Genomic DNA, 17,180 nt, shown 5'->3' with positions numbered 1-17,180 from the left:
CTTACTATATACTGTACTGCAAACTTTTCGGTGTCCTGAGATGGTCTTGTAAAATTGGCAAAGAAATGTAGCAGTGCTGTACAATTCTTCCTAGGAGGCCTGTGTCTGATACTAGTAAGATGACGGTAAAAGTGCTAGGCTGTTCAGAGTGTGAAGTTCTGTTGTGTAGTAGTAATACTATGATTTCTTGACTGCCAGTCAGGAGTTGTAGTCTTAAGATACAAACTGTTCCCATAAAGCAGAGGAAATACAAACATGAAGATTGCAGCATTGAACTGTGTAACAGCCATGGAAAAGTTGTGTGGTTTGTATTTGTTTTTTCTATGTCTATAGAGAAGGGTGAGTCTGATATTGCAGTCTTTGGACGTAATGTGCCAATGTGTCTCATTTAATGTTTTTTTATGTTCTTATACTTGACAAGTGCTAAAATTTCTAAAAAGTCTTATCTATTTTCATTGAAAGGTATTCTCTCTTTTATAACCGCTTGAAGAACATTGAGCAAAATGAAGGAGGCCTTGATAAATTTTCAAAAAGTTACAAAACCTTCGGAGTTAACCAATTTGTGGATGGTGGAGTATATTGCAAAGAGTGGGCACCAGGAGCAGAAGCAGTGTTTCTCACAGGTGACTTCAGTAAGTATTTTTAGGAATATTTCTTCTTTCCTGCACTGTATTTTAGATCAATACCCTCTTCTCTTAAAGACGGTTTTGTGGCTATGATGAAATTCCAATATTAAAAATGTTATGTCGTGGCTTGCTGGCATAGTAGAATTCCATAACTTAGACCTGCAATAGCCTAAGAACATAGGTATTTCTATTGGATGGTCAGTATTACGTTTGTTTTTTTCATACCTATGAGGTGGTGACTTGTCTAAAGGATCTAGCCTGATCACACTACATGTACCTTTAGGCTGACTGTGTCTAAACTACCCAAGGTTCTGCCTAAAGCTCTAGGCTTCTGCAAAATTGTATGCAGAGAAGGAGGAATAACAGTGGAATAATTTGCTTATCTTTGATCTACCAGCAGGGTCGTCCAAGGACGAAGGCCCTTCAAAATCATGGGAGTGTAGAAAAAAGCCCTGGAAAATGATAACCTAAAAATCAAACTACCATACTTATGAAAGAGTAGATGGTGTTCTGTCTTGCAGGGAGGAGAGGGAAGGATGTTACAGGACTGGAAGATGGCAGGATTACATGGAGGAATTGCATTGCTTACTGTGAGAACTGGGAAGGTGTTTATTCACTCACTTAGAACTTGAGACGAGTATAAATTTGCTTCTCATTTGGAAGTTTAGCTACACTCAAATCATGTTCTGCAAATTCTTAAATGGAAGTCAAGTGCATTTTTGCTCTTAAATCCTGCAATGCTAATTCCGCTCTCTCCCTCTTGTTTGGGATTTTGAGGGTTTTTGTTCTGTTTTTCCATTAAACTTCTCTGCTCTATCCCTTCTTCAGGGTTAGGCATTAATCCATCAAGATACTAGGAATTTCATTACTGACTCTTGCTGAATGGGGACTTTCTATGATGTGAGTTTGTTCATTTAACTGCATTTCAGAAGTATGCAATGTTATTTATCCAACTTTTGTTTTGCAGAAATACATACCTGGTGAATTTTCAGTGTGTGTTTTTATATTAAAAAAAAAACAAACCCATGAATTGTGAGGTTGAAACAGTTAACTACTTCTGCTTAAACAAAAAGATAAATGAGTTTTCCTGCTTGCTTACCCCTATTTGAGGAAACTATTAAAAAGGCAAACTCTGTATTTGAGAAAGGAAGTCCTGAACTTGAAATTGTGTGTGCTTATATATATTTAAAGTGATAATATTAACTAGCTGAATTATGCCACTAGCTGTAATATCTGGTGGTGCTTTCTAAAGGACTATGGTTAAGGTTCTGCAAAAACGTGCGCAGTAATAGAGAAGTAAATGGACTACCCTGGCAGTGTTTCAGATCCATTGTTAAGACTTTTTTCAGTGCTTCATAGCAAACAGTACTGTTTTAGTATTGTTTTTCCACAGTCCCAAGATCAATACACTTATACATAGAATAAGCAAAAGAAAGTATTTAAATATTCATGTTATGCTTCAGTTTCTCAACATCAGAGTCATAAAATGCATTTATTTTAATTGTGAGCAATTTGTATTTTCTCTTTCTTGAACTCAGTGGGAGCGTCTGTGTTCACTATTTGTCTATACACTGAAATTATAACAGTGATTATTTTTAGGAAAATCTTTTGTTTTTAATACAGAAGACAAACAGAAAATTTTAGTGCAACACTTTTCAACCATAGCCCTGTTTGACATGGTTAACCTAGTGAATGATAGAGTAGCTTTCCTTGAACTACTCCTCTCTTTTTACTGGAGTAGACGTTGATAAAATAGGTTAGTGTGTACTTGAATTTTAATTTGGGAATCGGATATGTTCTGATTCAAAACTGAATAATGAATCATGAGTGTAGTTCACCTACTGCTAGATTATAGTGATGCAAGCTATCAATACTGACTGCAACACAGCTAGATGAGGATATTGTAATAGCTCAACTTTATATGTATAAACACACAGAAAATTCTCCTCCTTTACTCCTCCTCTACTCCCTGCCACCCCACCCACTGCTCAAGGTTTTTGTGTTGGGTATAATAGTGTTTAACTTAATCAACACATTTGAAGACTAGAATACATTTATTGTAAAAATACATTTATTATAAATATGTATTTTAAGATGGTCATTTTAAAAACATACTTTTAATGAAATTAATAACTAATACTTTCAAAAGAGGACAAACTCTAAATTAGTTTGGCGGGTTGGGGGAGAAGTACACATATACCAAAATACAGTAGCTAAAACCCACAATGGTTTTCTAAACTCTACTTCATTTAAAATACTTTATTTAATACAACATATGGAGCAGAAATTTAGGAATAATATCTTAGAATAGTTGTTATTAGATGTTGATGAAATGTAGCAGTAAGGAGTCGAAAGACTAAAAAAAAAAAAAAAATCACTTCAATGTGGAAAAAACTACACTTGTCCTATATGTCATATTCATCATAGTAAAGTATTCATTTCCAAAGGGGAAGATAATGTACTCAGAAAGCCTAGAGGAATGGAGGATTGTCATTCAATTTAGATGAGCTTTAATAATATTCTGATGAGAAATTGGCTTGCAAAACCCGAAGATTTAGATTTGAGTTGCTACAGATATGCTTAATTAAAACTGAATACCTTTAACCTTTATTTAAGTTTTCAAGCAGGTTAGTCTCAAATTAAATTTACGATTATACTGTATTCAAATTGAGTATCGAGATTGTATAAGATTTGCAACTTCCCCTCCAAGTGGTTCAGTTACAGTTCTCTTTGTAAAAGGTTGAATTTATAAAAAACAAAGAAGCAAACATGGAACTTAAATGACAGCAGCTCTTTAGGTCTTGAACTGAAATATGATGGCATGTTATAAAAAAAGCAGTCAGTTCATGCTTTGGTTTTAGTTCTCATGTAGGCAGATGGAAAGCAGTGGTTTTTATAGTGTTTTACTTAATACAGTATTGTTTGCAAGTTTGTTAGATGTTTGATGGAAAGACACAAGAAATGACATACAGTATTAGTCCCTGTTATTTAAGTTTTTGAGGATCAAATACTAATAAAAAATTATAATGGCAAGTGCAGACTTGCAGAGAACTTAAACTTCTGAGTTTATAATTAAGCTGATAATAGCTTTATGAACTGTGCTTAAGATAAACATGAATAATTTGATTCTGTAATTATATACGTGTGAAGCATCAGTCCTGCAAATGTGAAGTTTTTATAAATGACTCTTATGCCTTATAGCAGACAATAAAAGCTTTGATGTTAAGGTATTTTGACCCAAATTACTGTATTTTTGTACCTCATTTTGAGACACTTGTAGTGAATGGGATAGCTCCTATTTATAGAATAATTCTTAGTATCACTGTTCTGGAAAAAAGCTAGAAACTAATATAGCACAAAAATCTGTGCTTGGATTGGAGAATGAAAAAGATGAATTCAAGAAAATCCCAATACTTTTAGAGTTCTTCTACACTTCATAACTGGAGAGAAAAAGATATGGTATCTGTTGGCATTCTAGTACAATTAGTACTTTTAGCCTCTCAATAAATCAAGTGTGTGAGGCAGTTAGCTGAATTTCTGATACTAAGAGGCAGTATCAACATTAGTTACCTTAAAGTCTCAGTGAGAACACACTGAATATTTTATTTGCATGCTGTATTGCTGAGGAACTTGGCGACTAATGGCAATTTATTGCTACTTTACAATCAGCTATTTCAAAATAAGTCACTGAACTGCCAAGTTTTGAGGGTAACTTGTGTAATTTGGGAATTAGAGCACTGAGAATTGTATTTGGACGTGCAGAGACTCAGTTATCTGTAAACAACATTTTGATTTAAAAAGTTACTGACTTTAAGAAGCTGGAAGAAGTAAGTGAATGTGTATGCTAAGTTGGAAGTCAGTACTTGATATAAGTGTCATACTTGTGATTTCTGTTCTATAGTTTGCTTTTTTCTTGTCTGCCTTCCCTCACAGCTAATGTTTGATCAAAAATGTTGGTGACTCTGGAATGTCTGTTTTGGTTTCTGCTTCCTTTTTCTTGCACTAGTGGGGAAAGCTTCTGCTGGAGCTGGAAGGTGAAGGGGGGTGGGCTGGTTAGTTTTGGTGGGAGGTTTATTTGTTATTTAAAGTCTGTCAGGTTTTTCAGAGCTAAGTAAGGGGAACTTAAGCCACCAGCTCTCACAGTTTGTGTATCTGACAGCTCAGTGGAAAACTTGTCATATCTTAGAATGATTTTTATTTTTTCCCTGGACTTGACTCAAACTTCTACCTAAAGGGAGTCTAGATACTACTATGATACGATACTGAATTTCTTACTACTCGCTTCAAAGCTTTTTATGGAAAAATAGCTAGATTTCATGAGTGCAGTCAGAGGGCTATACTTCTGTGGCTGCAGACAGGTGAAGGTAGTAGACTGAAGTATAAGCTGCTAGTAATATCCAGGGAGATGTCTTACCTGAGCAGTAATGACACTTGTTTTTGTTTCAGTGTTTGAGCTGTTTAATCACTCTTTAAGCAGATAATGTTAATGACCCTGCTACTGAGCTGTTGGAAATCAGGCAATGTAGAAAGAGGAAGACTTAACTGGCTACTGTGTAGAACAGTATAGTGTCCTTAGAGAATCCCTCCATTTATATTCTGCTTTTATGTTCTAAGCAAATGGTATAAAGGTATCTTGTGGGACAGTGGAATTCTCATGCCCCTTCTGTTGTCTGAACTGCTGTTTATGTGATTGCTTTTCCTCAAGGAAAATGTGTGAATGCTTGCTGGACTCTGTTTGAGCATTCTTCAGTTGATCATAAGTATGTGGAATATAGAAATATAACTGCCCTAACAGAGGAGTTTATTGCACTTGAGAATTCAACCTCAGTTTATGAAGCTTTTTCACTTTTGAAAAAATAGTTACAGCATTGCATTGATGTATAAACTGTTAAGTTGGAACAAGTGAATGATTTGGTCAATACCCAAGAAGTACTTTTCCCCTGTGAGAAACAAGAGGTGTAACTTCTGATGCAAAACTCCGGGTTAAGCTATGAGTCTGAGATGCACGGCTATGTACTTTTCAATGTGAAAATAAGGCCAGGAGATGGAATAAGAAGTCACTTAATTTAACATTTAGCTGGAAGTATTGCACTTAAGTTGATTTTAAGTGACAAATGGTAAAATCCAAGTTGTTATAGCTTTGAATTTAGTTCTAGATTAAAGCTCAGTTCATGATTCTTTGGCATGCTAAGGGTGCAGTTCTGAGCAAGAAGTTCCCTTGTGCCTCATGGTGCTGAGGTACGATGCAATGTTTAAGTAGTTGGCTAGTTTTGGAAGATCTAGTCAGAGATGAGAGAAACTAAAAGTACAAGGCTATTCAAGATGTCTTCCGTGTTGGTTTCAGACATATCAGAGGCCTGAACTTTTCTGTAGAAGCTCTTGTCTGTGTGTATGGCTAATGGATTTTCTGTGACAGTGTCCTCTTCCTAAAACCTGTTCAAGCTGATTATTTGAATTTCTGCTGATAATCTTCTCAGTCTTTTTCTATTTGTAGTTGTTGGCAGAGTTTTTGAAGTCTCTGTTCTCAAACAAAGATATTTCTTCTTGTCTTTATATTTTCAACTTCTAAGTAGTCTGCTATTCAGGTTTTGGGGTCCCTCCCACCCCCAGACACTTGCCTATTTTGCTGAAAAATCTGAAAACTAAGCAGTAAAACTGAGAGAAACCTGAGCCACTTCCTCTTTGAAGGAAGCCTTCAGTTTTCAGGGAGTGGAACTTTTTATGCTTTTTGCCTTAATACAAAGCAATGTTTTCTGTTGTAGTCTTCCTAAGTGAAGTTCCTTCTACAGTTTTAAGCAAGGGAATATGGGAGAGATGGATATTGCTTTGCATTTATTCTTGTCATGAATGATGGACACCCAGTAATGAAGGAACATGGCTGGGAAGAGGAAGGATTAACGGGAGTATCTGGTATTGCTAGCAGGTGGAGGGGAAAGAGTAATCACCTCAGGCAGAATTGTTAAAGCTGCTTGTGGAGGGTAGAGGTGCTTAAATGGCTACAGAGATGCAACTCCTCCCCCTCTAAAGGAGGAAAGAGAGGTGGTTGTAACCAAGTCATGAGAGTTTTTTAATAATGTAGGAATTCAGTGTTCTTGGTGTACGTAAGGAACTCAACTTCAGACAGTTTCCCTAAGTGACTTTTATAGACTGGGCCTAAGATTTGTTGTAACTTGTTATTTTGCTCAATATTGGCAAGTCATCACCTGGCATATTTGGTTCGGTTCATGCATTGTAATCAAGAAATACAGCTCAAATGAAAGGAGCTTCACAAAAAGTGTTGTGTTAAAGGGTTTCAGGGGGTCTGATAAGTGGCAAGGGGGGAAGCCTGCCTGTGGAGTCACAAGATTCAGAGTGGACCCCCTTGCTTTCTAAACTCCTTCTCAGAGGAGCTTATGTGCGGCTGGATCCACTCCTAGTCCCAGACTTCGTCAACACTTTGTCTAAGGGGTTAGGTGTGTAGCCACTTATCAGAGTCAGTGTTTGCCTGTCAGAGCCCTCCCAGGGACTTTCACTGAAACAGTTTTGTAAAGTTGAAACTATAGGTAATTTATTCAAGCAACCGGTATCACAGATTTAAGATTGCTGTTGATAAACGCACTCTTTACAAAAGTTGAGATCAAGGTAATAGTTTAGCTCTTCAGTTACCAATGTGTTCCTGGGGTTATGTCAAACAAGGTCAGAGGTGTGACTCTAATCAAAAAGGTGTCCCTTCTTGGGGGGCAGGGGGGAGGAGGAGGAGAGAGGTTCAGGTCAGGCCTGCTGACCTATCTGTTGGGTAGGGCTTTAATTTGGCTCCTCCTCCAAAGAGGGTTTTCAAGTACCAATTTTTATACTTTTGAGATCTAGGTGAGGGGGAACTAAGTCAATTATTATGTGTCAATTGGCTCTTGACATGGAATGTTGTGTTGTGAGAATGGGGACTCCGCATGTCCACATGCCCTCGGGCGGGGAGCTGAGTATGTGCTTAGAGGGACCTTCTGTTTTTATCTGAAACAACATCTGACTGTGCACCCTTCCTTGCTCCACACGGGTTACGTAGTTGATAGTGGTGGGCCGTCACCTGTTAAGCAAACCTCCTTGTTCAAGGTGAACTGCTCCCTTTTGTTAATTCTTCTGTGCTTGACGTATGAGTCCGAGCATTGACAAGTCCAGCAAGGCCTTCGACACAAAAAGCAGTGAAGATAATCGGTTATCTATGGGGGTGAAGAGGGTTGAAAGAGTTGGTAGTAATTCCCATAAGAAGGTCTTGACTGTCATAAATCTGAACAGGTTCCTGAAAGTAGTCGTCTTGCAACTTCTGAAGATGTTGGTTACTCTTTCATCTATCTTCTGTTTCCTATTTTTGCTCAAATTGTGCATTTCGGACAGTTTAGCTTTTTGCAATTTAAAAAGAAAAATCAATTAACTCTTTTACCACCTTTGTGTTTTTTGTTCCTGCTTTTGTGTTAAAATGTGCAGTGTTGTTTGGGGGTGCTCTTTCTGAGCAGTTGATATAGGGTTATTACCATATGTTATTTGAAGTTTAGGTACTGTTTCTGATGTTGTACTCCAAATGAAGCTCCTGCTTTGGACAAAAATGTGCTGTAATTGTCCAGACGCGGGCGTAAGCACTTCCGGATGTCTTCAGTTCTTCCATAGGCTTCCAGGGTCTTACCTGGCTGCATACCCCTCAGTTGTCATTCATTTTGCTTTAAGGACTGTATCCGTGTTATTTGGATTATGCAGATATGTTATTAAATGAGCATGTAATTTTTCTAGTTTATGCATAATATATTGCCCTACTTTCTACCTCCAACTCCCTGTTTGCCCTCTAGGTACCTTCAGTGCTTTGGGAGCATTCAGGAGCCTTTAGATGACTGCTGTCTCCTTCTTAGTGATGATCGTGACAGACTTGTAACTTATAGCAGATACCATGTTATATGACTTCCTTTTTTTAAGCCTTAAAATCCTAGGGATGTATTCTACATCTTTTTTACCATTCCCTGAAATGAAATAAATGTATGTATTATAGTGTATAAACACTATATATAGTGTTTGCAGTTTTGACAATCTTTTAAGGAGGATTCCTTTATTGCTAAAGTATTGTTGTCAATGTTGGTCTTAGTGGCCTTAGTAGATGTTAGTAGTGTTTGTTTCATTATATTTTTTTGATTGAAATGTCAAAGTAAAACTACAGGGGAAGATCCCTCTAAATGTTACTAATATACAAGCTCTTCTGCTATTAATCAAGCAATAGCTTAGTAAATACTTTCCTTCTGCTAATGTGTGTATTTTCTATTTGTACTATCCAAATACCTTAATAGTGATAAAAACTATCTTCTAAATACAGTACTGAGTTAATTGTATGTCTGTTTTTGAGCAAGGGAAACATTATAATAATCTCTTCATTGGTTTTGACATTGCTCTCTGCTATAAAATGAATAGGTACTAGAATATTTCTTACATAGTTATTTTTGTCAGTCTGGTCTGTTTGATATGTGCCTTTCAATTTTGTTCTGTAAAGATACACAGCTGTTAACCTGACAACTGCCTAAGAGCAACTAGCAACTTTGAAAGCAGCCTCGTCTTTCTCTGAAACTCAAGACATCCATATATTGTTAAAGTTGTTTGTTGTGCAGCAGATAATATTTTTGATTACTCATCTATATTCAACAACATATGTATTTTCCAATAAATATAAGCTCTTTGATTCTCTACCTCCCCTGCTGTGATCTCCATGGTGCTGAAAGTGATGATCCTGCTCCAGTGGCATATCTATTCTTTTGAATTGGTTTTAATCTGGACTACCATGTTTAGTAGCAAAATTGTTTTATACTAGCTTAAACTAGTCATGTAACTACAGTTTAAGGTGTGAACAGTTTGTTAGCTGTTACAAAATGCCTGCTTAAGATTGCGTACTGCACCTCCTGTAAATAGGTCACTGAAGGCTGCTTAGTCTTCTTTCATTGAGGTGTAAGCTACTTTTTTTTTTTAACTGCAGGACATGGCATGCAAATAGAATACAATGAAGGAAGATAAGCATATGTTGCTTTAATGTCTTGCAATTTAATTTTGTGTCGACTGGTTTCCTGTTAGTTTAGGAGTCTCTGTTGCCTTGAACTATGTAAGTTAGACAAGTTTTAAGGCAAAAAAAATAGAAGTAATTTTCAGACTTGGCTTGCCACTTCCTTCTAGCCTGGAAATGATTACATTGCCTAAGTCTGTTCAGAAGCTTTATGTTCGGTCTCACTCATGTGAGTTAATCTTGAACACACGGACAAGCACACAAGATCTTCTTGGCAGATGTGTGAACTATTCAGGTGGGCATGTTGTAATGACCAGCCTTGCATGTCTCTGGTGCTCAGTGAATGCAAAGAGGACAAAGAATCTTGAAGTATGGAATCTACCCTTAGTTCATGAAACTTTCAGTGAAAAAAATCTTAGACTTAAATAAAATTGTGGCATTTCAGGCCAAGTTTCCTGGCTGTTGTCAATGTCTGGTATTGTGTGGTTTCCTAGCCATTGCTACTAAGTTTGTCTGTAGTTTCCTCTTTGTTTTTTGTATTATATATATTTAATGAGTGTTTAATAATAGGATATCAGCTTGTAAAAACAGAGGCAATGAGCAGCATGTGTGTCCAAACCTGGTTTGATCATTCAATTTATGGAGCTTGATTGTGGTTATATTTTGTCATAACTCACTTCCCCTCTCCCTCATCAGCAGCTGCTAATTATGATTTGCCATAGTGGAGTAACAAATACTTCTACTGGCTTGTTTAGCATGTGAGGTTTTTAGTTTTGATTCTATTAAGCATTACTTCTCAGCCATTAATTTTCATACCACCGTGATTTGTGCTATTAAAATCAATAGTGCTTTTTGGTGAGGAGGAGGTTGTTTTTACTTTGAAAGAATGTGAAGTAGAAATAATTTTATCATTGTCAAATTAGAATTGGAGTATGGTTTCCTGGTGAAAATCTCATACATTTTACTGAACCTCTTTTGAATGTTTGTGGTAGTATCGGATATAAAATATTTGTCTGCTGTCACTGAAATTTATTCTGAAAAAGATGGAACATGCTATTATACCTTTGGATTGCAATTGGACACATTTTAAGGTAAATACACTTAGTATTATTTCTTAAATTGCAGATGGCTGGAATCCATTTTCTCATCCATATAAGAAGATGGAATATGGGAAGTGGGAGTTGTTCATTCCACCTGGACAAGATGGTTGTCCTCCTGTGCCCCATGGATCAAAGCTAAAGGTATTGGTTCTAGACTTACTCTGATTCTTGTAACCCTTATTACTCAATTGTCCTTTTTGTTTTCTTTTAAGTAACTTTATCTTTTGTTTTAAGAAGCAGAATCAGTTTATCTACTTGTGCGAAGTGACCGCAGTGAGTGAAACATTAGCATCTAACTCTGTGTGATGCTTAGGAACAGGCATATATGGTTGAAATGTAGATGTAGTATATTGTATCATGTTAAAAAAATGAAAACAGTGTTTACATATTAATAATTTGAAAAGTAGGAATTATGTAATGTGTAGATGAAGTCTTTCTGTATTTGATACTTGAGATTAAGATCCTATTCAAATCTCAATATCATGGTGATTTTTGTGATCCTTCTAACCATGGTTTTTCAGGTGGTCTTTTATTGTTGCTTTGGTGACACATGCGGCCTTGTAAAACTTCTGCCTGTTGTTTGTTAATTAAGGCTATTGAACAGTAGGCCTAGGTTAAGTAAGGTGAACTCAATACAGACACAGGGAAAACTTACTTTATCAGTTGTATTTCGTGAGTATCCATGACCATAAAATACTTTCTTCCAAAAATTAGTGAAAAGTTTTGTGAGCTGTCAAATGCCAGTTATGTTTAGTGCAGATATGAATAATGACAACTGATTATCAGAGTTAGCTGTTTCTAGGGGAATACTGATTTCAGTCAGAGATGTACTATTGAGAATGCAGTCAGAGTTTGAGCTCCAGAGATACTGGGTACAATTGGGGGACAGTAATGAGTAGTTAAGAGAATAAACATACTGAAATAATCTGTAGCCTAGGAAAACTAAGAAACTGGGAGCATTTCTATAATACTAATATATTTTCAGGGCTCCCACCAACAAAACTAACACCCTGAAAAACAACCTCATTTTTCTGTTGGAAAACAGCTTAGGTAAACAAGGAATCTGCTGAAATAAATATGCATAAAAATGCTCTGGAAATGCTTACTCAGTGTGTGCTTATCTGTATGCTTTTTGTTATGCTCTATGAAATTATGCCAGTAATAAATATGGATAAATTGAAATTTAAGAATAATCATTCAGGGATGAGAACTTTTTTATTTTACAGAGCAGGAAAGAAAAGAGTTGTCTGCAACTTAGAAATACAGTGATTATGCAGTAATGTATGACACTGCAGAATGGTTACTTAATGTTTCTCATGGTTTTGAGATGTAAGTAGGTTAGATTTTTGGTTGTTGCTAAACTTACCGTTTGTGTTGTATCTACGAAACTATTGAGCTTACCTACTGTAGAATATTCTATGACCAGTGTAGAGATAAGAGGTGTGAATGATGAGGAGTGCTGATAATTATTAACGTAATCTCAAAAAGCATATATTCTTAAACACATTTGGGAAAGCTCAAGATTATTTTTTTTATCTGTCTACCTGCTTAATCACTGGTCATATCTTATATTTTTTAAGTATTTATAGTACTTTCTCTCTTCCCATTTACCATTTTCTTTGAAATATAAATTCCATAAAACAAAGACTGCATTATGAGAAATTTGTTTAGTATGCAGATTTTTCACTACTAATTACTCCTGGTACTTATGTACTAGTAAGATGATTTGCTATAGTTCTGTAGGTGCTCTGAGTCTTCTGAAAAGCCAGGAGACTCTTGCTGGCAGAGCAGAATGTGAGTTGTTTTCCTTTTTTTATTTTTAGGATTTTTTTGCTCTTCCACTTTAATTGTGCTTTTACATGGTCAGTTCTAAACAAAGATGGATACTTTTGTCACTGATGCTCAAAATATGTAATTACCAGACAGGCTCATGAAGCTAGACTGTTCTATCTGTCTGCAAGAGGTTTGCTTTTCAGTGCATATATTAAAAAAAAAAGTTCAGACTGAGAAACAGGATTCACAAGTGTGCATAATCATAATTGATGACTTCATCCATGTGGAACTGCTCCCAGCCTCATCTGCTAATAATCTTTTGTGACACTTTGTTTTTGTTCTGTGGTGCCTACACAACTGAATCTAACACATCACAGTGTGTAATTCAATATATTTAGATGATATAAATAACATGGAAAAAAGTCTCCAGTTAAGATAGTTCTAAAATAGTTTATCTGTTACAAAGGCTGGATGAGTTTGGAATATTCCCCATGGTAGGGATGTACGTTACCCTCACACTAAGGCTGATCTTTTTATCTTTTCTCATTCTACTAACGGGTTCAGAAAACTGCTGCTCTTCTGTAAGTTTTCTTCAAACTACATGGTTCTGTTAGATTATGATCATATATGTGTGCATTTTTGGGGACTTGAGGATTTGTGTGGTAGAGCATAGTTTTGTAGTTCTTTTCATATAGAAGCTGAGAATATTGGATTGTCTGTAGATGGAAATTACTATTCAGATTGCAGAGCTAATGTTTAAAGACACAGGCACTGTTGTATGTGTGTACTGGGCTAGGAAACAAAAACTATTTCTTTTTCGTAATGAAAATATTCTGTCTTTCGCTTTACTAAAGAAGCAGAAGGGAATGAAGGGTTTTAAAGCTTCTTTTATCAATATTATTCTGAAGTATTGAGGTTAAAATAGTCCACTTCAGACATTTATGCAGTGATTTGATTAATATGCTGAGGGGGAAAAGTCTTCTCCAAAAGGTACTTATCTTTAGCTTCTGCCTACACTGTTTTCATCTTTAGTTCTACACAGGTGAATGCCAAATTCTGAAATGGTGATAAGGTCTTTCCTTTTAAATAAGTAATTTCTAAACCAGAATGGAAAATGGATGGAATGTAGCTGGTGACACTAATTTAGATCTGGTCACAAAATATCTTTGTAGGAAAATAAATGAGGAGCAGAGGTCCAACACTTGCCTGTTTTCAATAGTAGCAGACTATCTACTGTAGCTTTTCAGGCAGTCTTCTCATAAGTAAATATAAACATTGAAGAAGGTGAGTAGCTGTAGATCTTCTGATACATTTCTATGTGAAGGGGTGGATGCTTATAAAAGTTGAGTGACTCCCTTGTGGGTTATGACACCCATCTATAAAATAAGGTTCCTTTCTAGAAAAGTGCACTTTTCTTTCTCCCATGGATCACTGGGAAGCTTAGTGAGTGAAATGAACAAATGTGGTTGTGGCTGTGTGATGTTTATTTTGTGGGTTTTTTTCTGTACTTGTGGTAGATGTCATTAGCTGGGCACAGATTAAAAAATAATTTTTTTTTCTTTAAATTAAGCCTTTTTACATCTGTTTATTTATTCTAATGGAGGTAGTTCGAAAGATGCTTTGGGACAACCAAAGCTTCTTTAAACATGAACATGTTTGTCATTCCAACACTGGCTGTTGGGGGGCAAGTCTGCTTATCTTCTTTCGTGGTTGAAAATGACTGAGTTCTTCGTTCATTGCCAGGGTATTCTTGATTATTTTTTTGTAGTATATACCAAGCTTTCTGGAAAACGTAACATGGATAAGCGTCCGTAGCAAATGTCATGTGTTGCTATATGCATGCAGGAATTTAATCAGCAATCCACTTTGTTCTTTTACTGTTTATTTATAAACTAGTTTTACAGCTGTGTAAAAATACCTGTAAATTTTTTCACTGTAGTATGTAGGATCCTAATTTTGAACTAATGTCAGTGGAGTTTAGGAGTGGGGACAGTACTGGTAAAAATTGAAATCTTAATGTCTGTAGTGGGGAACTTGTTGAATATTCTTCATAGGAATGATGAGGAACAACACAGAAAATGCAGAACAATTGGAAAACAGAATCCAATAAGAATTCAAACCTAGATGAAAATTATTTATAAATTCATGGCTAATGATCAAGTTCTAAAATATTTTCACACAGCTAAATAAGAAAAGATGGTAAGATCAGTACTTCCATAATACAGGCAATTATGATTGAGCTGTCTGCCCTGGAACATTGACTAGGAGGAGATCTGTGTAGTGAAACCACAAAGTTTTCTTCCATGAGCTGAAAAGAGTATACTAAAATAGCAGTAATTGTTCACCTGTCTAGTGATGACAGTAGATCTGTTATTTCTGAAATGATTTGACAGAACAAGAATTTTATATGCTAATAAATTTATCTGACACTTCACCTAACAATATGCTGGGTAGCTTCATGAAATAAAACACTGTATGTAACTAAACTAGATTTCATGAATGTACAAGTTATAACGTAAGTGATTCTGGCATATTTCTCTTGAGTTACGAAGGTAAGAGTTAGGACAGCTGACATGCTTCCATAATGCAGTTTTTACCAAGAGTGAAGTAGAGATGAGGAAGTTGTCTGTTAATAGTGACTAATTTGTTGGTTTCTTACTACGTTTTTGAAGCTGTATGAGTGAACTACAAATAGGTAACTTTCTTGGATAGTTTTTAGGTGAATGTAGGTAGGCTAAAAAAAACCCCAAACCCACAAATGAAAACCAACCCCTGTTTTATATTTAATTTTGGTTGAGTTTTAACAGATCATTTCTGGGCATCTTACCAGCCTTTAACTTCTCTGTGTATGCTGACAGACATAATCATATACAGCTTAAGGAACAAATAACGTTTTCCTTGGAAAGGTCACCTCAGAAAATAATGAAAACTTTAAAAACTGTGTTCCATCATTTGCTAAATCTATAATTTCTTCCTTCATGCACAAATATCTACGTGTGTATACATACATATTTAGGTGGTAAACTTTAGTTTTTTGAGGGAGTGTTTTGTATTGTAAAGCGGTGATTAGATTTGGTATCTTGTGCACTTGTTAACATCATATTCTTCTGTTGATACTCCAGACTCTTGCATGTTTGAGTGGTTTCAGTGATTGTCAAACACTAGTTGCACGTGCCAAGTTCAATACAGAATTGGGGCTGACATAAAGAACAGTCACAATTTCTTTATCAGTTTCTATAAAAAGTTTTAAATGTTCATTGGTATTGGCTTTGAGTAGTTTTCCAGTCCAAATATATAACCCTTTTTAATATTGAAGGGTGCACAGGAGCAACTGCTTTGAGTCAGAACACAGACCAACCAGTGTTAGAAGTACCCAAAACTATTTGTCCTCATGAGCTGCTGGGGAGAGGGAAGTTAGTTGTAAAGAATATTATTAAAACTTCATCCTTGCAGGTTTTTACCGCTGTATCCTATACTTTGTGGTAGATCTGCATGCTCTGTGTCTAACTTGTAAACCTTGAAAAAGAATCAAATATGGTGAGTAGGTAGGTTAATCAGTGTCAGGGAACCTCTGTTAGTAAAAGTAATCAAGTGTAATTACTGTCACTAATGAAGTAGATGGTGTTGCAGCTGACCTGACTGATCAGGAAGTCCAGCAGTGTCCTATCAGACTGGCTTCGAGTTCAGGTCTCGTGCATTTCCAGCAGTCCGCAATCAAAACGTGAAGGTGTTTTTAATGAGAATGAAAACCTGGGAAACTTTAATTGTGGGATAACAGACTGCTGGTTAGAGTGCTAAGTGTAAAAGTGGTGGGTTTTTGGTAACAGAAGATGTAAATAGAATCGTAGAATACCAGGTTGGACAGGACCTGAAGAATCTTAAGTGTTCAATGTCAGGGAATCCACCACTTCCCTGGGAGATTATTCCAATGACTGGTTGTTTTCATTGTGAAATAGGCTGTGTGCAGTCAGACAGCAATTACAGCAGGAACCCAAGGTACCCCTAGCCAGAGGTATGAAACTGCATTTCAGTGGGAAGCTTCGTGAAGAAGTGTTCACTGTTTTCTTATATGTACAAATACAAATGCTGCTAATGTTTCTTGTTTTCACCTCAGCTGCAGGGGCAGGGAATATCCTTGCTCATAGTCTGTTAAATTCTGTCACTTAAATTTCATGTCTTAAATGGTGTGTAGGATGGAAAAAAAATAAAATCACGAGGTCTTCAAAGTTGAACAGTGAGTGAAATGAGTTCTGCAGCTTAGTGGTGTATATAACCTGTGTGCAAGAACGAGCAGACATGGTATTACTGGCATGTTGGACTTTAGGGAACAGGACTTAAGTCATCTAGCGTGTGTATTTCTAGACATTAGTGGTGCTGAATGGGAAGTAAAGCATTAGTGACAATACCCTTTATGTTTCATTGCTTGATTGCAAGTCATGACCCTTCAGTAAGTTATTGTACACTTCTCTGGGTTGCAGATTAGATTTAATAGCAGGAGGAGTTGTTACCTCATTGGGAGGTAAATGGTCTCTTGCCTTTGCCTGTCTGGATTTGGTAAACAATGTGCAAATCCTTGTGGACTCATAGGAGAAGTTGTAGCAGTGATGAAGCATTGTAACGCAGTGGTCTGTTGCTCTTCAGAGCCTTTATTGTTCAGTTATTTTCACAGACTTAGTT

General features: G+C 36.3%; 1 protein-coding gene across 4 annotated transcripts in view; it reads left to right on the top strand.

Annotated features, from left to right (window-relative positions):
* Positions 1–17,180, top strand: part of GBE1 (1,4-alpha-glucan branching enzyme 1) — a 171,264-nt gene that overhangs the window by 36,784 nt on the left and 117,300 nt on the right. For all 4 annotated transcript variants that reach the window (XM_075434098.1, XM_075434088.1, XM_075434073.1 and 1 more), the window contains exons 2-3: positions 463–632; positions 10,756–10,871. In XM_075434098.1, coding sequence (XP_075290213.1) covers positions 463–632; positions 10,756–10,871 — 286 coding nt within the window. The remainder of the gene's footprint in view (positions 1–462; positions 633–10,755; positions 10,872–17,180) is intronic.

This window comes from Opisthocomus hoazin, chromosome 1, assembly GCF_030867145.1.
Source record: "Opisthocomus hoazin isolate bOpiHoa1 chromosome 1, bOpiHoa1.hap1, whole genome shotgun sequence".
In the NCBI taxonomy this organism is placed as follows: domain Eukaryota; kingdom Metazoa; phylum Chordata; class Aves; order Opisthocomiformes; family Opisthocomidae; genus Opisthocomus; species Opisthocomus hoazin.
Note: the sequence above shows the minus strand (reverse complement) of the source record. Positions and strands in the feature narration are given on the sequence as shown.